The sequence below is a fragment of the Trichosurus vulpecula genome, chromosome 4 (assembly GCF_011100635.1).
Source record: "Trichosurus vulpecula isolate mTriVul1 chromosome 4, mTriVul1.pri, whole genome shotgun sequence".
NCBI lineage: Eukaryota > Metazoa > Chordata > Mammalia > Diprotodontia > Phalangeridae > Trichosurus > Trichosurus vulpecula.
The window spans coordinates 36826206-36849234 of NC_050576.1; the positions used below are offsets into that span (position 1 = coordinate 36826206).

Sequence of the window (23029 nt, forward strand, 5' to 3'; positions counted from 1 at the left end):
GCTAGTGGTTCTCAATCATCTCCAGGGTATAATACAAGTTCCAGTGTTAAGGGCTCTAAATGCCACAATTTTAACTCTAGCCTATATTTTCAGGTTTATTATACCTTATTTCTCTTCACATGCTCCATGATCCTGCAAAAATGGCTCCCTTTGCTGCTCCTTATGCACAATATTCCATTTTCTACCTGTGTCTTTGCCTAGGCCAGAGGTTCCCAAACTTATTTGGTCTACTGCCCCCTTTTCAAAAAAATTATTCCTCAGCGCCCCCCTGGAAATTTACTTTCTTTAACCCTTTAACAGTTTTTTTTTTTGAAATTTGCACCATTTCAAAAAATATATATATTTTAAAATTATGCATCTTAAATTTAATAATTTATTGTAGATTTGTGGGTTGTTCCCTTCACTGAAATTTTGATGATGCAATATCATGTAACCATATTGTATCATGTTGCAAACAATTAAAACAATACACATATTCCTGCCAATGCATGCTGCACTTCCCAACAATGCACGACATGCTTGCCTGCCAACACCTGCTTGTTAAGACCTGTTGGCAGACTTGACCACGATTGGTTATAACCTTCATTTTGTGTGTTCATTTGGAAAATAATGTAATCACTATGACTTTAACTCTGTTACACAACAAACGAAACATGTACAGTTTTCCAAAATTTTCTTCTCTTCTCTTCTTTCCTTATGCTTCCACTGCCCCCTTATTTTTATTCAACACCCCCAACTGCACCCGAGGCTACTACTGCCTCCTTGGATCAGTCCAGCGCTATCCAGGGGGACATTATCACCTACTGTGGGAACCTATGGCCTAGGTTATCACCCAAGCTTGGAATGCTCTCTCTCCTACTTTGCCTCTCAGTATTCCTAAAATCCTCTAAGGCTCAGTTTTAAGTGCTATCTACCAAAACAAGTCTATCTTGATCTTCCTATTGCTACTTTTATCACCCCCTTCAAAAATTACTTTGTGTGTGTATACGCATATACTATATGCACATGTGTATACCCATCTACAATATGTATATGTGTCTATTCGTACAAATATGCATATGTGTGTGTATAGTAAATCAACCACAGTGTCTGGCACACATAGTAGTTGTTTAATAAATGCTTGATTAATGAATATTTATAAAGCATTTACTAAGCACCAAGTACTGTAATAGTTTCTGGGAATACAAAGAAAAAATACAAACTTGTTCTTGTCCTTAAGAGCTTACTGGTATCCCAATCATTGAGAAGTACAGGAAAGGAAGGCACTCTCTCCCTTCCTCTTTGAATCCTGTTCAAATGACACTTCTATAAAACTTTCCCTGATAGCCTCAGAATGAGCTCTCCCCTCTGAATTATTTTCTGCAAAAATCATGAACTGCCTTATAACATTTCTTATCTTAAACTGTTATTTAAATATTTTACCTTATTGCTTTTTAACTCTCTCCATGTTTAAGTTCCCTATTAGATTATAAACTCTTTAAAGGCAGACATCAAGTCGTATACTCTGATACATATTAGATAACCAATAAGTATTGGCTGATTTTAATTATATTCTAAGGCAGAGGTTCTTAATCTGGGAATTCACCAACTTTCTTTTAATATTTTGATAACTGCATTTCACTATAATTGGTTTCTTTTATAACCTAATGTATTTTATTTTTGTGTATTTTAAAAACATGCTCCTGAGAAGGGGTCCAAAGACTTCACCAGACTCTGACACCAGTCAAAGAGGTCTATGATACAAACTAGTTAGGAATTCCTATTTTAAGCAATCTGCAATGTAAAACTAGAAATACTGGGCTACAGAATCTCTAAGGCTCAATAATTTTAAGACTTAACATGTAGTTTGGGGAAGGCACTGATGTCAGGTATCTTTGGTTGGAGAAAAAAAAAGCAGTTGGAGATGGGAGAAGTATTTATATGTAAAAAGGAACAACTAACACCAAATGGGTCTGTGAGGTGAGAAAACTCCCTAACCTGCTTTTGAAATGACTCAAAAATGGGAGTCCCAAAGTGGATTGCAGAAGAGCAAAACCAGATCAAATCAAAATAAGGATGAGAAAAGGAAGTATACTAATGAACTATTGAGAAAGGATGAATAAAAGTGCATAAGTCCTACTAAGAGAGAGTAGCTGGGGTATTCTGAAAACCCTTATTTTACCAACAAAACGAGACTACAGAGGTAACAGAGGTGGACGCCAACAGTCAGAAAGGTAATCTTGCTGTAAAATTGAAAAACTCTATCCCAACTATGAAACGACCACCTGGAGGCCTGATTTTACTGTGGCAAAATTACAAGAACAAGAGGCTGATAGCAGCACTCTTAAGGTTGCAGGCTTTGGAGGTCTTTGCACATATGGGAGTCTTTAAGTAGACATAATAAAGATGGAGGAATAGAGAAAACCAAAAGGAAAGTCATTGTGAAAGGAGAGTTTATACTATTTTCCCTGTCATCTCATTTTTGTACCTTAATCCTGTCATAAGACTGATTCTCTTAAGATCCAAAGTTTCCTATTTCCCCTCTCCCAAGTATTAGAATTGTCTGATATCTTCTTCCCTCTAGCAAAACTACCACTTACTGAAGCCATACTTGCACAAGGCAACTGACATTCAGGCATGAATGAAACTGAATTTGCAAAGGAGAACCTTCTTTACCCAAATGGTAAAATGTGGGGAGAAATATTTTTGAGTAGAGCCTTCTCAAGTTTCTTTGTTTTCTCTAAGCACTGTCTGGTCCTCAATCCACCAAGGGGTAAAATAAAAGGCACTAGTCTTACAAGTTTGTTCACACCAACAAAGCGTTCCTTCTTCACCCATAGAGGTTCGATAAAAACAAAGAGTAGTTATTAGTAAAGAATAATGAAATTCTGAATATATTCAACGCATTCATTCAATACAGATTTACTGAGGGCACCATAGGACATTAAAAGATGAGGAAGACCTAGGTCTTTCCCTCTAAAAGCTTACAATCTAGTGGAGGGGATTATATATGAGGTAGAACATAAATACCATGAGAAGATATACAATGCTATGGAAGATAGAAGAAGGAAGACATTGATAGCTGGGGTCATCTTCATGGAAGAAGCAGCATTTGAGCTAGGTTCTAAGGACAAGTGGGTTTTAACAGGGCAATGTATCACAAAGCCACCAAAGCTAAAAAGTGAAGGATAGGTAGAGTGGTCCAGTTTGGTTGGCACTCTGGCAAACAGGCTAGAAAGCTAGGATGAGACATTACTCAGGAGGCACTGGGAAGTCACTGAGGATCTTTGGGCATGGAACTGACAAAAAGAGTCGTGTTTTAGGAAAATAAATCTGGTTGTGGGATCCAGGAGGGAGCGACCTGGGGAAGGGGTCAGTCAGTCACCTAGCATTTATGAAGAACCTACTATGAGCCAGGCACTGTACTAAGTGTTGGGAAGAAAGCGAAGATTATAAGTAGGAACCTGCCAAGAGACTACAGAAATAGCCCAGGCAAAAGATAGTCAGGGTCTAAGCCAGGAAGCTGGCCATGAGAATACCATAGAAAAGAAGGGATGGATGCCCAAAACACTGCTGAGCAAGAATTCACAGCCTGTAGAAACTAAGCGGCTAGCAAGGGAGAGGGAGTAATCCAAAAAGATTGTAGCTGGGAGAATAGCATCCCTATTTATTTTTTAAAAGGTGGATCAGAGGAAGGACCTTTTCTTGGTGAGGGGGGAAGGTAGAGGAGAGAAGAGAAAATATGATCATTCTGTTGAGAAATTTGTCAGCAAATGTGGGCTTTAACTCAAGAAGAGGTTGGGAGTTTGGGGGAAGCCAAGAGTACAGGCCATAGCCACACTGCACCCCATCGGGCACACTTGGGCCTCACTCTTCCCCTTCTACTAGCTCCTGGGTTAAGACCCATTAGGCTCAAGTTCCTTCACACAGCCCTCCCTGGGAATGCTTGTGGAGAGGATGGAGAGGGAAACACTGAAGATACGAAAACAGAGGGAAGAGCCTTGAGAAGTATGGACCCTTAGCAAGTGGGAGGGAATTCAGAAAAGCAAGTCTTGTAAGGGATGAGAAGCACTTCTTCTGAGAAAGGAGGGAAGGACTGGTAAGGATTCATAGAAACTGCGAGATAAACGGACAGGAGGCTGAGGTCTGATGACTAGCTGTTGGGGCAAGTTTCAGAACAGTCTGCAAGGATACTGAGGGATGACCCCAAAGGGCAGGAATAGAGAGCAATCAGGCCAATAAAGCTAAGAATCTGGGGATAGAACACAATTACGTTAGGATAACCTTGGGAAACCCATCTTCAGACACCATCCAAGTGCTCTCTTGATTCATTTCTTTTTTTGCTACATGACTATTTGTTTTCTTTTTTCTTTAGTTTCCAAGTCAAGTTGCTTTTGAAAAATTTCAACTTTGGGTCTGCTGAGTTAAGGCGAGAGATGTTATTCTACCTAAGCCAAGGTCGGGGATGGGGAGAGCGGAGTGTTCTTAGGGGACAGCTGCAGTGATGACAGCAGCTGCCTCAGGTGCCACAGTGAAGGAGATGAGTAAGTCAAGGAGCTGGGTGAAGATTTAAGATTGGGAAGGCTGAGAGAGGAATAGTTGTGACTGGGGATCCCCTTCCCACCTGGATCTTTCCTTTAGCAGAGTCAAAGGGCCAAAAATCTTGATGAGGATAGCAAGCAGGATCAGTAGAATGGAGAAAGGGAGCTGTGGCCACAAAGATTTAGAGATCTGGAGATGGACTCTTCCAAGGGGTGGCCATACAGGTGGGGGGGGGGCGGTGTAACCAGGACCATCAATACAATTGAAGAAAATTTATCCAAGAGATATGCACCACGAGGACAGCATTCCAAGACATGCTGAAGAAACAGGGGTAAAAGGAAATTACATTTTTCCTTTCATGTCAGATAGATGTTTTATTTTATGTTTCCAAAAAAAATAAGGGTGTGACACTTTGCTTAAGAGGATCATGGGATTATAGGACTACTCTGGAGCTGGAAGACACTCTCCAAGGCTACCTCACCCCACACTCATATCATGGCAGAGTCAACGAAGGCCCAGGGAAATGAACTGATCTGCCCAAGGTCAACCAGAGAGTCTAGCTCTGAGGCAGAATGCACCCAGCTCCTCTGACTGTCAAGCTTGTGCTCTGTCCACTGAACCACACTGCCTTCCTTGATTTATTCCTAAGGAGCCCAGCATGATTTTGACAGGAGATTCCAAAATTGTTAGCCCAATTTTAAGTTATTAAACACACCCTTTATTTACTCCCTTCCCCATCTGCTTCCCCACTATGTTTCTAAGAGTGAAGAGCAAGTGCTCACCTCCTTCCCCCTGCCAACTTTTCAGACCACCTACCAGGGAGGGTATTCAATATGGTCGAGGTCTTTCATGGTGTTAGTAACATTTAGACCCATTAACAGGCTTTTCCGACTTGGAGTCCAAGTACTTCTAAAGTGATGGGTTTAGATTTTCATGTAAAACACTTGCATTTGCTTTGCTAAGAGGAGTTTTATGTTTTAGAATGAACTTGACATCAATTTCTACAACATACACACAAAATAAACCAGATACTCTTTCTATTTAAGGAAAATTCTGTTCCACATTTGCTGAAAGACTTGTCTTTCTACTGCATGTCACATGTCCACAGTATGGGTCAGATAGAGATTCTTATATTTCCTTCTACCCAGTTTAAGTTACCATGGGGATAGTTCTAAGTTCAGTTACAAATAACAACAAAAATACCACAAGAAGAAGACTTACAACCTGGTCCATCAGAAATATTAGTATTCTTATCATTCACACAATATTGGTAATGACTTTGAAATAAAAACACTAAAAATTAGAAACAACTTCCTATTCCAAGAAACTCTGTTACTGAAAAAGTTTTGCTTATGCTCCTTACCCACCAATGGGGACTTTTCAAAGATGAGTGGGTACATATACTAAATCCTCTTTTTGAAAACGTTTCTCTACATTGAGAAACAAATGGAGGGTTTGTTCAGGAAGAGGTTATAGAAGCTGTCTTATAGAGGTTTCTAGCTTCCGCACCTCTAAGATGACACTATATTTATTGCCAAGAAGCAGTAAGTGAAAAATCCCCTGAGCTGAGCCACATGATGCACAGTACAATCCAGGCAGCGTATCCCATTTCTACCACTTTGGCTCAGATTTAGAACTGGAAGGGACCCCAGAGGCCATTTAGTTTAATCTTCCATTTACAGATGAGGAAAGTAAGGACCCAGAGAAGTCAGATGACTTGTACGAAGTCACACGGCTAAGTCAGTGAAGCAGAGTTTAACCGGGGTCTCCCAACTGCAAATTCAGTGCTCTTTCTACCGCATCCCAGTGGCTGATCTTTCCAATCACACTCTCATTTCCAACACTTGGCTTTCCTTCCTAAGTTTATTTCGTGATTTTCCAAATGATAATTCAATGTCATTGGTAGCTTTCCTGAAGTGAAAGTCAATTTTTATAACAGAAGTTTCCTTCCCCTGAAGAAAGGTGCTCCCCCTTTGCCTTGGGCATCAACTCCCTGTTAGTCATTTTTGTCCTGCCATTTCCACTGCAAAGAATTCTAGATTTCCTCTTATTTGTAGTCTTTCTGGCCTGAAAGCCCCTAATGCTTTCAGCTGTGGACTTTCACTTAATTCTGAAATGAGAGAGAGTTTTCTCTCACAGGAGAAAAAATGAGTTTACTTTTTTTTTTTTAAGAAAATTTCATTTTAATTGTTTTGGGTAAAAATAACTTATTTCCTTATCCATAAAATCTTCACTGACAAAACATTTTTCTTACCGTGGGTTCATCCTTCATAAACTCTATTCTCAGTAATGAATCTAACAAGTTCTGTATGGTTTTTTTAAATCAAAGCTTCATCTTAACTTGGGTTTAACTTTTCATTTTACATAGTCAAAAAATAACTCTATGGCACCATCAATCAACAACAAAAACTTTTAAACAATTCTGATCAGGAACAACATGAAAGTCTGAGTACAAAGAGGAAGACAAGAGCTATGTCCATCCTGATCTGATTAAAAAAAAAATTCTCTCAAATTCTGAAAGTTGTTACTTAAAAGAAGCTAGTCAGTTTTTTAATCCCAGTGGTGTCAAACTCAAGTAGAAAGGGATTGGAAAACCACAAATTAGCATTATCTACATTATACTGTATTTTTTTTTGTTAAACACTTCTCAATTACCTTTTAATCAGGTTCAGCCCCGCTTTGGAAGACCTGCAGGCTACAAATTTAATGCCTTCTGTTTTATTCTATACAACGTATCATATCACAACAATTTCTCCCTTTACAATTTCATTCACTTCTGCAACACTTATATTTAATGTGCAACATTTTTACAGACTGCCCCTGTCTTTAAAAAATCTGTAAACTCAATCAGGTGATAAGGTTTAAAAACAAATACAGAGAACCAGTGCCCTCTTGTGGATTTCAGAGATATTAAACACAGTCCCTGTTCTCCAGGCTGGTGTGGAAAGATGAATGATTACAGGTCCAGGCCAGGAATGAACACCTGGGAGCATCTAGACCAGACAGATAACAGACACAGCATGCTGAAAAGTCACACTCAAAAGCTTTGCCAGGAGAGCACAAGGTCTGGCATGAAGATTCTCCCAACAAGAACTGAGGGTCTCCCTCCACACCATGAGAAGGCTTGGCAGTACTCTGACTTTGTTCCTGAACTTTCCCACCTCAGACACCCTCTTCTCCCTTTCCTCCTGACTTACATGAGGCCATTCTCTCCCTTTTTTCATGTCCAAGGTCAATCCCTAACTTTCTTCATGAAAACCTCCCTGATGATAATGTCGCCTTTTCTGGACTCTGGCAGCACTCACTACCAGCATCCTTCAAATGGAAACTTACAACACAAGGTAGTGCACAGCAGTTGCACACGTACCTGCCCCGTGGGCGACCTGCAAGCAAGTCCTCCTATAGGACTCTGTCACAGAATTCAATACGACCCTTAGTAAACACCTACTGCTTACAGTGCACTGTTTGAGGCTCTGCCAAGAACCTGGGCATTTTCTACAAGCATCATGAAGCAATGGAGTAGGATAGACTGTTCACTCCAAAACGGTCCTTCACACCTTTGCTCACGACATTTCCGCAACTCAAACATCACTCCCCCACCTTTTCTTCTCATATTTCTGAAACCTTCACGGGGAGGTCAGGCCTAGTGTGGCACTTACAGAAAGATCCCTGGATTGAAGACAGAAAATCTGGGTTCAAATCCCATTTACAGTTTTACTGTGTGACCTTGGAAAATGGACCAGTAAGTATTCATTAAGCTCTTACATTGTGCCAGGCTCTGTGGCAGGTTCAAGGGGTATAAAGACAAAAATCAAACAGCCTTCATCCTCAAGAAGCTTACATTTCATCCAGGGAGCCAAGTACACATAAGCATATTTTTAAAACAAGGTAATTACTTGATGGGAAAGCCCCTAGCACCTGGAAGGATCAGAAAAAGCCTAAAAGGTAGCACTTGGGCTTGGAAGGTCAGGCAGATGGGGACTAGGGAGGAGAAAATGTGTCACACAGGTTAATAGACAGCCAGAGAAAGCACGTGCCTGGTGAACTGACCAGGGTAGAGATCAGTTAGGTTTTGATGCAACACTACCGACTCTGTACTTGAATGCGGGTGGTGGCTGAGTGGGGAAAAGCGAACGGATGGGATAGAAGTGTTGTGGGGTTAGGAACAAAACTCTTTGACACCTGACTGGAGGAGCAGTGGGTGAGGCTGAAACTGTGCACCTGAGTGAGCAGCATGGTCGGTTCCCTCCTGAGTAAAAGGGAAGATCAGATAGGGCTGGGTTTGCAGGGGAAGGATGAGTCTTATTCTGAACACGTTGAATTTAAAATGCCTTTAGGACATCCAATCAGAAACATCCAGTAGGAAGTTGGTAACCCAAGCCAGGAGGTCTGAAGGGAGCCAAGGACTGGATAAAGATTTGGGAGTTATTGGCACAGAGGTGGTCATCATGCACTTTAGCCCTCTGGGCCTCCCATCCCTCACTGTGACTGATCTGACCACTCCCACACAAACCTTCTGTGCTGGAGCACCCCCATTTCCTGTCTGCTTTCTACTCTCGATTTTGGGGACCTCATTGGTTCTCACCATTTCAATCATCACTGTCTGCAGCTGATTCCCATGTCCCACTTCTAACTTCCTGATGGACATCTCTCCCTCCTCACCCCGCCCCCCCCATTCCCCCACATCCTGTAAGCATCTTCACCTCAACATGACCAAAGCAGAACTCAACTTCTTATGCCTTCAATCTGCCTCTCCTGCAGGCATCCTTATTATTACTGAGGGTGCCATTCCCCTCCCTGACACCCAGATATACCAAGCAGCTTGGCAGAGTGGAGAGGGTGACAGACCTGACTTTGGAGTCAGTAAAGCCGGGTGACCATGGACAAGCCCATTCTGATGCTCATTTTCTTCAACTGTAAAGTGAGGCTCATACACTGCCTTCCTCAGAGGCATACTGTGAAGCTCAAATGAGATGATGTATAGCCTCTCATCTGCTTTAGCCCTGCCCCACCCCCACCGCCACACTAATTGTCGGCCTAATTTGGCCACTGCTCTCACCTCTCACACCTGGGATGGGCTCTCCTCTAGGCTAGCCTGCCCCAATCCCACCCTTCATCACTTCTTCACTGAACTTCTACCTAGGCTTGCTCATCGGTCCCCCTCCTCCAATCTTTCTTGTTTTTTAATCCATCCTCCAAACAGCTGCCAAACAATCTTCCTAAGTCACAGGAAGAGTAGTCACTGATGTTTGAAAGACCACAGGAATCCAGGGTGGCACATGGCAGCGGACCCACGAGGAGGAGGAGGGACCAGGCCCCCTCCCACCCACCTGGGGGCCTGGGCTCTGTGGTGGGTGCCACACTTTAGAAAGGACACTGGTAAGGGCCAAGAGAAGGGTCATGAGGACCAACTGAATAAATTAGAAGGGTTTAACCTAGAGAAGAGAAGACTCGGGTAGGGCCAGATACCTTTCTTGAAGGATTTAAAGAGCTGTTGTGTTGAAGAGGGAACAGCCTTGTTCTTTCTGTCTGGCAGTAGAGGGCCGAACCAGGAGCAATGGGGGGAAATTGAGGAGAGGCTGCCAAAAAAGACTCCCTAGCAGTGAGAGCTGCCCTCATGGGGCCAGCTTGGGAGGGGTCTTCAGGGAGAGGCCGGGCATCTGCCTGCCTGTCAGGGATGGGTAGAACAACCTGGGCAATAGGAAGTTCTGTGCAAATGGTGCACCCTTACTGCCCTGCTCCCTTTGCCTCTAGGATAAAATACACATCTTCTGGTCTAGCTTTAAGCCCTTGGCCAGCCTTATTTACTATCACTCCAACTTCTTTGACGCTCTCTTTGAGGCTCAGTTCCTTCCTATAGCTACCCCACCTCTGAGAAGGCCTCCCTCAGCTCTCGCATGGTGAGGGCTCTCTCCCTGTTCTAGGCACATGTAGTCCCAAGAAGAATAAGGCTCCTTGGGGGCAAGGACTACTTCATTCCTCTTGTGTATTTATTCCCATTGCCTTGTCCACAGGGAAAACTGATCTGGCTAATATCGTTAACAATTTCCTTGGTAAATTATAAGTACTTAGGATGACAACTTATTCAATTATAGAACAGAAAGACCACATGGAAATTTCTGACATTTGAGACACAGCTGAAGAAAAATTAAATGGCTTTCCTCAAAATTCCACAGCAAGGTTTTAACGGAGAACACAAGTTTTATGATCTGAAGACAAGTCATCCACTCAATGGCAAACCCTCCATATTAGCAACGTTCAACCTAAACAAGCAGGGACAGGAAACGTACCTGGATGACCATGAGTAAGCCCTCAGAGAGACAGTTTAAAACCAAAACACAAGCTAAAGCAATGAATTACAATTAGGAGTCTGCATAAATATCAGTAGGAAACAAAACAGCTTTAGGGCAAGACATGCATGTTCAACCCAGTAATGGCCAAAAGCTAACATTTTACTTCCTGATTATAATGTTTTTTAGTTAATTGGAAATTTAACTTTCTAATTGGTTAATCAGAATTAAAATTGGTTAATTAGAGGCTAATTCTAATTAACCAATTAAAAAGTTAAATGGTTTTCCTGTGTTTCATATATTAAAAAGCTTTCAGGTAAAATATTTGCCAACTCTCCACTATTCCCCTAAAGAGAAATGCTTTCAAACTGTGGTTTGACTGACCTTTCTTCTTCTCGAACCCACAATGGACTTTTGGAAATCTGAGCTTCAAAGTACTTAGATGCTCGATAACAAAAATTGCTGCAGAAAAACTGAAGATAAGAAAAGTATTAAAAAACATTTTTGGCATTTTAATTTTTTTAAAGTTTGCATAACTTTTCTTTCAATCAATCAATAAACCAATCAACATTTCTTAAGCACCTATTATGTGCCAGGCACTTGGCTAAACTCTGGAGATACAAAAAGAGTGCCTTCAATGAACTTACAATCTAACGAGGGAGACAATAAGCAAACAACCTAAGAAGGCTCTATACAGGATGAATAGGAAATTATTAACTGAAGGAAGGCACTGTAGTGAACAAGAGTTAGGGGAGGCTTCTTGTAGAAAGCGGGCTTTTTGCTGGGACCTAAAGGAAGCCAGGAAAGTCAGTAGGCAAAGATGAGGAGGGGGAGTCTTCCAGTCATGGGAACAGCCAGGGAAAATGATCTTGGAATCAGAAGACAAAGTGTTTGGTTGGTGGAACAGCCAGGAGTTCAGTGTCACTGGATTGAAGAGTATGTGGTAGGAGTAAGACATAAGGAGATTTGGAGGGTGGGGGTGGGTATGAAGGTTATGAAGGGCTTTGAACATCAAACAGAGGGTTTTCTATTTCACCCTGGAGGCAACAGAAAGCCACTGGAGGTTACTGAGTAGAGAGGTAACATAGCTGGACCTTCAATTTAGGGAAATCACTTTAGTGACTGAATGAAGAACAGACTGAAGTGAGGAGATATTGAGGCAGCCAGACCCACCAGTGGCTATTTCAATAGTACAGGCATTTAAGCGAAGTTTGAATTTAGGGGAAGGGGCTGCCAGTTTAAAAGCTTTTTTTTTTTTTAAAAAGCATTCCTTGCTTACTTATGTGAAATATTTATAAGTCACAGAAAAAAGAATACTTATAATAATTTAGGAAAAAAATTTTAAGTGATTTGATCTAAAATTTTAAAAATTATAATTTTTAAGATAATGGGATTTTTTGCTGTGTGCTTCCCCCTTTCTCAGTACAAGGGAAGGTGTTCACGTTCAAAATTTCAAATTTAGACTCATACATGAAATGATCTTTAAAACCACTACAAGTAGATACTTCAAGGCTGTTGAAAATAGTCCCTAAGGCTTACCTTTCTTTCAGTTATATCATAGACTTTATTTGTTTTGGTAGAAATCCTATACTTCTGTTTTGGCACCTAAAAATATAATAAAAGAACATTGACTAAGCTATAGTACCCACTTAACTTGCTTCAAATTATCTTATTAGTTATAAAAGCAAAGCCTTAACGTAGTCAGCACATCTATTAACCAACAATGACTTACGTTTCCTAGCTTGTTGTGACATGAAGGGTAACCACAGAGATGAATGATGAAGCGTTCTTCCACGACATCCTTGTAATGTGCAGATGTGATCTGCTTCCCCTGCAGGGAAAAAGGAGACGTGGAGTCTTTACTAGGACTGGACTGAGAACATAGCCATGGGCTTTCTTACAACTTGTGAAAATATACAGAAAACAAACTCTTTTTTGCACAGAAGTCTGTAACTTTTCCCTACATCCCTCCCTTATATGTCTGCCAAGTTCTCTTTAAGACAACAGGCTGGGGGAAGAGGTGGGGAATAAAAGGAAACACTTCAACTGAGGTCCCTGATATTCCTGCCAGAAAAGCATAATCCCACTGGGCTGAATTAAGCATCTATGAGGAAGTAATGGAGCCAAAGAATGAATTGGACAATGAGAAAATATCAGGGAGATGAGTGGCCATATTAAAACATACTGACCCCATACTTAAGGGAGTTGGTTCCTTCTAAGCAGGTGAGAAACACACTGGTTTCATATTACAAAGTGTCTTCCATCTGACAGAACTAGAGGCAGAGAGTTCTGTGCTTTCCCTGTGAGAAGAACACTGAGCTCCTGGCTTTTCAACTGCACTCTCTGTAGAATTACTAATGGCATTTACGTAACTAAGAGTGCTTGCCCAGACATTCTGACAACTATCATGCCATAACACTTTAAGTACAAAAATTTAAAGGTCTCGGGTCACAAACTTCAAAACTTGCAAACACCTACAGATTCCACAAGGAATTCTTCTGTAATGTCTTCTTCCAAAAGTTGTTCCACAATATGCAAAGCTTTCCTCTCATATTCAATCTTCTTTCTAATAGCTGCCTCCAGTTCAGCTTTCCTACAGTGTTTAAAGAGAAAAAAAAAAGGCTGTTATATTTATAATAGTCATTATTACCAATTGTTTGCTCACTAATTAGGTCAGTGATAGACCTCCCTATTTTGCTAACAAATAATACCATTTTGCCACAAAAATCCACATCTTCCATTAAAAAAAGCAAATATAACTACATGGGACCATTAAATTAGTGATCTGTATATGAAGACCAGTAGTACTTAAAAGCAGTTGAAGGACACACCAAAAAAAAGGAAAGCAGAAAGAGCTGGAGAGCTTTCTGAGACCACAGGACTGAATCTCTCTTTTCTTCCCCTCTATGTCTCAGAATATGAAGGCTTTTCAGCTCAGAGGGAGCCAGACCTTAAGACAACGCCAGAAAGAGAAGATCTTTCTTGTTGGCAAAACAAACCTTTGTTTCTGTGTTTCAAAAAGTTAACACAATTTGGGAGCAAGGAAGCATTAGGCGGCTGGAGGGTTCAGGAAAGGCATGCTGATGAGGTGGTGCCTGGGCTGAGCTTTAAAGGAAAGAAGTCTCCCAAGGACTGGAATTGAGGAGGGAGCGCCTTCAAGGCACTAAGACAGGAGACTGATCATGGGGTATGGGGGCCAGCAAGAAGGGTGGTTTGGTTGGATTGGAGAGGACACGAAGACCTTTCCTTGGGCTTACTGGCCTTCAGCCACCTTCAATCCTTCCTCCTAAAAGCCACGTACATTCACTGCCTCTCACTCCTCTCTTCCCACACACTTAACAAACTTATGGCAATGAGGCTTCCAATATCATCATTCAACTAAAACTGTTCTCTCCAACAATCTTTTAAATTGCTAAATTTCATGCTGTTTTCTCAGTTCTATTTCTTCTTGATCCCTCTGTGGTATTTGACACAGCTGACCATCCTTAACCCATGGATGGCCTTTCCTTCCTGGATTTTCAGTTCAATGCTGACTCCTGGTTCTCCTCCCGGTTAGGCAGCTTGGTGTTACAGTAGAGAGGGAACCAGACTTGGAATGAGGAAGACCTGAGTTCAAATTCAGCCTCAGATACTGACTAGTGGTGGGACCTTGGGCAAGTCTCTGCCTGCCTCAGTTTCTCCAACTGTAAAACGGGAATAATAATTGCGCCTACCTCAAGGGGTTGCCATGAAGATCAAATGAGCTAACATTCATAAAGTCCTTCCCACAGCACCTGGCACACGGAAGGTACTACAAAAATGCTTCTTTGCTTCCCATTCCTTCTCCCCTCCCATCTTCCTTCTTCTCAATTTCCTCTGCTAGATCATCATTCGTGTCTCGTCCCCCAGGGTGGCTGCTCTCCAAGGCTCTGTCTTGGCCCCCGTTTCCTTCCCTTCTTTTTGTTTCTCTCTCCCCTTCCTTCTCTACACAATCTGCCAGCAATCTTGGGTTCCATTATCACCTCTCTGCAGACAACTTGCTGATGAGTACATCCAGCAGCCTCCTGGACCTCATGCTAGCATTACCCTCAACAGAATGTCCAGGCACATCTTAACCTGTGCAAACTCCTAAATCACTTGTCTTCAGCTTCCTTATTTCCGGCGAGGACGTCATTATTCCCATTGACCTAGTCCTCCTGGATCTTTTGCTCCCTCATTCCCCACATCCAATCAGTTGCCAAACCTCAGAGATTCTGCCTCCCCAACACATTTCACCTCAGCCCCCTTCTCTCCACTGGCACAATCACTACCCTCATAGTCAAGACAGCCTCCTCCCTGACACAGCCACCAAAACCATCTTCTCAGAGCCCAAGTCTAACCATGTCAGTCAAGACCCTCTGGTGGCTCACTGCTGCCTGGTCACTCTATGTGGTATTTGGAGCCTTAACAATCAAGTTCTGGAGGGCAGAGCCAAGATGGAAGCTGGAAAGCAGGGACTTGCTTAAGCTCTCCCCTAGGTCCCTCCAAACACCTATAAAAATGGCTCTGAACAAATTCTAGAGCTGTAGAACCCACGAAATAGCAGAGGGAAGCATGTCTCCATCCCAGGACGGCCTGGATGGTCGCTGGGAAGGGTCTGTCGCATGGTGCTGGGAGCGGAGCACAGCCCAGCGTGGGCCGCGCCAGGACACACCAGACCAGGAGTCAACCAGAGCAGGCCTTAGGGCCACAAATCATTGAGCTGTGGCAATTAACAGACTTCTCAACCCACAAACGCCAAAGACCATGTAACAGGTTAGTGGGTAAACTGCTAGATCGAGTTAGAGAGTGGTCCAGCCACCAGCCCTGGGGGTAGTGGATGTGGTGCAGCGGTGGAGCTCCAGTGTCAGCTGCTTCTGGAGTCCCTGGCTAACACAGTGGGAGGAATCAAGAGGCAGACCAGAGTGGGAGTGCAAGGCTTGTTTTGCCCTGCTTGGATCTGGGTCCCAATCCTGGTTGGCGGTTCTTGGGGGAGGAGAAGTGCTGCAGTGGCAGAGCTTGCAGTGATGATGAAGTGGAAGTAGCTCTGAAAACAACAGCCCTTGGACCCTAAAGCTTGGGACAAAGCACTCTCTACTCTACAAGCAGTCATACCCTGACAAAAAGCTCAAAGGTCAAGTAGTTGGCTGGGAACATGGCCAGGCAGTGAAAAAGGACACAGACTCAGACTCTAGAATCTTTTTTTGGTGACAAATATGAATTGGTCTCAGGCCACGGAAGAGCTCAAAAAGGATTTGGAAAAGCAAGTTAGAGAAGTAGAGGAAAAACTGGGAAGAGAAATGAGAGTGATGCAAGAAAACCATGAAAAACAAGTCAATGACTTGCTAAAGGAGACCCAAAAAAATACTGAAGAAAATAACACCTTAAAAATAGACTAACCCAAATGGCAAAAGAGCTCCAAAAAGCCAATGAGGAGAAGAATGCCTTGAAAGGCAGAATTAGCCAAATGGAAAAGGAGGTCCAAAAGACCACTGAAGAAAATACCACCATAAAAATTAGGATGGAGCAAGTGGAAGCTAGTAACTTTATGAGAAATCAAGATATTATAAAACAGAACCAAAGGAATAAAAAAATGGAAGACACTGTGAAATACCTCATTGGAAAAACCACTGACCTGGAAAGTAGGTCCAGGAGAGATAATTTAAAAATTAATGGACTACATGAAAGCCATGATCAAAAAAAGAGCCTAGATAACATCTTTCAAGCAATTATCAAGGAAAACTGCCCTGATATTCTAGAGCCAAAGGGTAAAATAGAAATTGAAAGAATCCACCAATCGCCTCTTGAAAAAGATCACAAAAAGAAAACTCATAGGAATATTGTCATCAAATTCCAGAGCTCCCAGATCAAGGAGAAAATACTGCAAGCAGCCAGAAAGAAAGAATTTGAGTATTGTGTAAACACAATCAGGATAACCGAAGATCTAGCAGCTTCTACATTAAGGGATTAAAGGGCTTGGAATATGATATTCCAGAGATCAAAGGAACTAGGATTAAAACCAAGAATCACCTACCCAGCAAAACCGAGTACAATGCTCCAAGGCAAAATATGGACTTTCAATAAAATAGAGGACTTTCAAGCTTTCTCAGGGAAAAGACCAGAGCTGAATAGAAAAGTTGACTTTCAAACACAAGACTCAAGAGAAGTATGAAAAGGTAAACAGGAAAGAGAAATCATAAGGGACTTACTAAAATTGAACTGTTTTGTTTACATTCCTACATGGAAAGATGACGTGTATGATTCATGAGACCTCAGTATTAGGGTAGCTGAAGGGAATATGCATATGCATATACATATATATATACACACACACACACATATATACACATATATATACATATATACACATATATATACATATATATACATACACACACGTGTTTATGTATATATGTATATACATATAGGCGAATGTGTATGTATGTATATATGCATGTGGAGAGAGAGAGAGAGAGAGATAGCGGGCACAGGGTGAGTTGAAGATGAAGGGAAGATATCTAAAAGAAATAAAAATCAAATTAAGGGTTGAGAGAGGAATATACTGAGAGAGGGAGATAGGGAGAGATAGAATGGGGTGGATTATCTCGAATAAAGGTGGCAAGAGAAAGCAGTTCTATGGGAGGAGGGGAGAGGGCAGGTGAGGGGGGAATGAGTGAATCTTGCTCTCATCAGATTTGGCCTGAGGAGGGAATACCATACATACTCAACTGGGTATCTTACCCCACAGGAAAGAAGAGGGAAGAAGATATTAAAAAAAGGGGGGGGATGATGGAGGGGAGGGCAGATGGGGGTGGAGGTAATCAAAAACAAACACTTTCGAAAGGGGACAGGGTCAAGGGAGAAAATTCAATAAAGGGGGATGGGTTGGGAAGGAGCAAAATATAGTGAGTCTTTCACAACATGAGTATTGTGGAAGGGTTATACATAATGATACACGTGTGGCCTAGGTTGAATTGCTTGACTTCTTAGGGAGGGTGGGTGGGAAGGGAAGAGGGGAGAGAATTTGGAACTCAAAGTTTTAAAAACAGATGTTCAAAAACAAAAAAAAAGTTTTTGCATGCAACTAAAAAATAAGATACACAGGCAATGGGGGGTAGAAACTTATCTTGTCCTACAAGAAAGGATGGGAAAAGAGGATGGGAGGGGAGTGGGGTGACAGAAGGGAGGGCTGACTGGGGAACAGGGCAACCAGAATATACGCCATCTTGGAGTGGGGGGGGAGGGTAGAAATGGGGAGAAAATTTGTAATTCAAACTCTTGTAAAAAATCAATGCTGAAAACTAAATATATTAAATTAATTAATTAATTATCTCACATAAAAGTGGCAAGAAAAAGCAGTTCTGTTGGAAGGGAAGGGGGGCAGGTAAGGGGGAATGAGTGAATCATGCTCTCCTCAGATTCAACTTGAGGAGGGAATAACATACACACTCAGTTGGGTAACTTACCCCACAGGAAAGTAGGGGGAAGGGGATATAAAAGTGAGGATGATAGAAGGAAGGGCAGATAGGGGGAGGAGGTAATCAAAAGCAAACACTTTTGAAAAGGGACAGGGTCAAGGGAGAAAACTGAATAAAGGGGGACAGGATATGATGGAGGGAAATATAGTTAGTCTTTTACAACATGAGTATTGTGGAAGTGTTTTACATAATGATACATGTGTGCCCTACAAGAAAGTAGGAGGAAAGGGGATGGGGGGGAAGTGGGGTGACAGAAGGGAGGGCTGACGGGGGAACAGGGCAATCAGAATATATGCCATCTTGGAGTGGGAGGGGGGTAGAAATGGGAGAAAATTTGGAAGTCAAAATTTTGTGGAAATCAATGTTGAAAACTAAAATATTAAATAATAAAATAATTGTTAAAAAAAACAATCAAGTTCTACATTGTATTTCTTGGCTTCTTTCCCATTTGCTTACTTTATTATACACCGTTACAGCCACACTGGCCTATCCCAGCCTCTGAACTTAGCACTCTAATCCCTGCCTACAAGTCTTTGCCAAGCTATCTCTCAATGCCTGAAACACAGTGATGCCTTCTCTCTTCACCTCTGACTCTTAAAATTCCCAGCTTCATTCAAGATTCAGCTCTTGTCCCGTTTCTCCCATGCCCTCTTCCTCCTTGAATTCTGTTGCAAACACTCATCTATAGCTATGTTGTGTGTCTCCACCCCCACCCCCACCTTGCAGAACAAAAACTCCTTGAGATCAAGGAGGGCTCCCCAGTGTCTTGCAAAGAATGAGCCCTTAATAAATTGTTTGAACAGGTACTACAGCAGGTGGCAGAGCTACATGTGATTTTCAGAAACTAAATCTTCATGTACAGAGAGAGAAGAGCAACTTTGAATCAAACTCAAACACAAACTTATTTCCTTTAAGAAACTCCCGCCATAGTTACAACACATGATTCAAATATAATAGTAATATATAATAATAGTAATTAATGTTATATAATAGAGAAAAAAATAGACAAACAAAAGGAAGCCAGTAATTGCCATACCTTCTAGAAGCTTCTTCACTTTTCGGAGCACTTGTTTCTTTACTACCTGTAGAGAAAAAAATACATACCATATAAGGATCAAGTGGATGCCAAGAGCACCTTAGGCAGAGGCCTGACCAAATAAAGGAAATCCAACTGTCTTCTTTCCTTCTTTTCCATACATCTCCTTCATGGCTTGCAATTTCATATTTAAGATAAAGAACCAGTAAAAAGAAAATCTACCAAAACGAAAACACTGGGTAACATCACTCCTAGGTAAAGGGGCAGGTAGATTTTAGCATAAAGGGAGGAAAAAAAGCAAAGTTTTACAAACGATAACCACTTCCCAGAAATAGGAATAATGTAAGGATAGCCTTTGGTGTTCAACTGATTCCCAAACACCAGTGGTGTCAAACCAAAACAGAAATAGATCCCACATGTCAAATATTGACTTAGAAAACCACAAATTAAACGTATGTATGTTGTATTGTGTTTTTATTTATTTTGTTAAACATCTCCCAATTACATTTTAATCTAGTTCAGGTCTCAAGATTGTGGCCTGAAGAGTTTTGCCACATAATATCAAGGGATGTGGAAAAAGGAGGGCACCATCATTCTTCTAGATGTCTTTGTCTTCCTCCCCAACAGTGACTGATGCATACGTAGTGCGCAGTTAATAAACATGGTTGAATTTAAATTTAGGTGGATACCCCAAGGAGTATGTACAAGAGAACAAAGCCAAGAGGATAAGAGAGCTTGGCGTGGACGGGTTGGGATGTGCACTATTAGAGGGGAAGAGGTCACAGAGGTACAGTCTACACTTGGATTCAAAAAACCCAACTTTACAAGTTGCAGTAGGGTAGCTAGGTAGTTGTCTAAAAAAAAATCCAAAGGATTTAGGGGCCTGAAGGCTCAATAGGATTCCTCATGTGCAAGACCACTGTGCTAGAGCTATAAAGGTGAAGAGCACCTAAAGGAGGAAACAAGGACCAGAAGCTTCAAGATGGTGCCATAGGAAGATCTGCTGAAGAAGTAAGGACATTCAGCCTGGAGAAGAGAAGCACTTGGGGGTCCACAATGTCTGTTTCATATGGAAGAGGGATTAGCTTTGCTTGGCCATGGGGAAGGCAAGGTGAAAGAACACATTTGCAGCAAAGGAATCTTTAGGCTGGATGTAAGGAGAAGCGTCCTGCATGCAGAGATATTCTTTTTTTTTTTTAATTTAAATTTATTTATATAACATATTTGGTTTTCAGCATTGATTTTCACAACAGTTTGGATTACAAATTTTCCCCCCTTTTCTACCCTCCCCCCCACTCCAAGATGGCATATATTCTGGTTGCCCTGTTCCCCAGTCAGCCCTCCCTCTATCACCCCCCTCCCCTCTCATCCCCTTTCCCCTTCCTTTCTTGTAGGGCAAGATAAATTTCTACGCCCCATTGCCTGTGTATCTTATTTTTTAGTTGCATGCAAAAACTTTTTTTTTTGAAAAAAATTTCTGTTTCTTGATTACCTTTTCATGCTTCTCTTGATTCTTATGTTTGAAAGTCAAATTTTCTATTCAGTTCTGGTCTTTTCACTGAGAAAGCTTGAAAGTCCTCTATTTTATTGAAAGTCCATATTTTGCCTTGGAACATGATACTCAATTTTGCTGGGTAGGGGATTCTAGGTTTTAATCCTAGCTCCATTGACCTCCGGAATATCGCATTCCCAGCCCTTCGATTGCTTAATGTAGAAGCTGCCAGATCTTGGGTTATTCTGATTGGGTTTCCACAATACTCAAATTGTTTCTTTCTGGCTGCTTGCAGTATTTTCTCCTTGATCTGGGAACTCTGGAATTTGGCGACAATATTCCTAGGAGATTTCTTTTTGGGATCTATTTGAGGAGGTGATTGATGGATTCTTTCAATTTCTATTTTGCCCTGTGGCTCTAGAATATCAGGGCAATTCTCCTTGATAATTTCTTGAAAGATGGTATCTAGGCTCTTTTTTTGATCATGGCTTTCAGGTAGTCCAATAATTTTTAAATTATCTCTCCTGGATCTATTTTCCAGGTCAGTGGTTTTTCCAAGGAGATATTTCACATTGTCTTCCATTTTTTCATTCCTTTGGTTCTCTTTTATAATATCCTGATTTCTCATCAAGTCACTAGTTTCCACTTGCTCCAATCTAATTTTTAAAGTAGTATTTTCTTCAGTGGTCTTTTGGACCTCCTTTTCCATTTGGCTAATTCTGCCTTTCAAGGCATTCTTCTCCTCATTGGCTTTTTGGAGCTCTTTTGCCATTTGAGTTAGTCTGTTTTTTAAGGTGTTGTTTTCTTCAGTGTATTTTTCAGTATTTTTTTGGGTCTCCTTTAGCAAGTCATTGACTTGTTTTTCATGGTTTTCTCGCATCCTTCTCATTTCTCTTCCCAATTTTTCCTCTACTTCTCTAACTTGCTTCTCCAAATCCTTTTTGAGCTCTTCCATGGCCTGGGACCAGTTCATGTTTTTCTTGGAGGCTTTTGGTGTAGGCTCTTGCACTTTATTGACTTCTTTAGGCTGTATGTTTTGGTCTTCTTTGTCAGCAAAGAAAGAATGCAAAGTCTGAGACTGAATCTGGGTGCGTTTTCGCTGCCTGGCCATAATCCCAGCCAACTAACTTGACCTTTGAGTTTTTCAGTGGGGTATGACTGCTTGTAGACTACAGAGTTCTATGTTCCACGTTTGGGGGGGAGGTGCCAGCTCTACCACACCAGCACTGCTCCTTCCCCAACCCCCAACCCGGACTGGGCTTAGATTTTCAGCAGGCTGTGCACCCCTGCTCTGATCCACCACTTAATTCATCCCACCAGGTGGGCCTGGAGCAGGAAGTAACAACAGCTGTAGCTGCCCTACCTCCGCTGCCCCTGGGGCTGGAAGCCGAACCCCACTCCCGCAGCTTTTCCCACCAACCTTCTCAGCAGTCTTTGGTGTTTGTGGGTCGAGGGGTCTGGTATGCAGAGATATTCTAAAGAGATGGGCTGCCTTAGGAGGCGTGCCCTGCCAGGCAAGAGGCCTTCAAGCAAAGGAGAGAATAGCTCCTGGCCTTTTACATCTCCTTCAACCCTATGAATAGCCAACTTTATTCTTCTGTTACTCAAGACACCTCACTCTGTTTGATCTGTTTCCTTACTCTCCAATAATGTTTTCACTGCCTGAAAATGCCTTTCCTTCCACCTAAGGCACCATTATCCTCTAAGGCCTAATTAAAGGCCTATCTCCTTCATGAAGACTTTCAGGGCCAACAGCTGATGTATGTCTGTCCAACTCCGTGGAGCTTGTATCCTCCCCCAAGACCTCCTTACTTGGCAATGCCCTGTTAGGAAGAAGCAGAAGTAGAGGTCCTAGGAGGGGAAAAGCGTTCAAGACTCTTTAGAGCCTTATCACTCTTACACTTCCATACAGGACAGTCAACAGACCCTGTTCTCACCCATCTCCTAGCCTCAAAGGCCCCTGGATGGTGCAGAACTTACAACTGTGACCCTGGGCAAGTCCGTGAGCTGACTTGGGCCTCTGCTGTCTCATCTATAAATGGAAGGAATTGGACTCTAAGCCTCTGAGGCCCTTCCAGAACTAGATCTATGATCCTACAAACTCACAGACTAGGGAAGGCAAAAAGGTACCAGACATAGTGTTCCTCAGACCGCTTCTCAAAGTGGACAGGAGTAAACTCTAACACAGTCTTCTAGAGCGGATGGGGTGGGAATG

The 23029-nt window shown here is 42.0% G+C and overlaps 1 protein-coding gene across 2 annotated transcripts in view; it reads right to left on the minus strand.

Annotated features, from left to right (window-relative positions):
• The window catches only part of RPAP2 (RNA polymerase II associated protein 2), an 89111-nt gene that overhangs the window by 63986 nt on the left and 2096 nt on the right, over nt 1-23029 (minus strand). For both annotated transcript variants that reach the window (XM_036754756.1, XM_036754755.1), the window contains exons 2-6: nt 19323-19368; nt 13290-13404; nt 12544-12642; nt 12351-12416; nt 11196-11284 (exon numbers count right to left, since the gene is read on the minus strand). In XM_036754756.1, coding sequence (XP_036610651.1) covers nt 11196-11284; nt 12351-12416; nt 12544-12642; nt 13290-13404; nt 19323-19368 — 415 coding nt within the window. The remainder of the gene's footprint in view (nt 1-11195; nt 11285-12350; nt 12417-12543; nt 12643-13289; nt 13405-19322; nt 19369-23029) is intronic.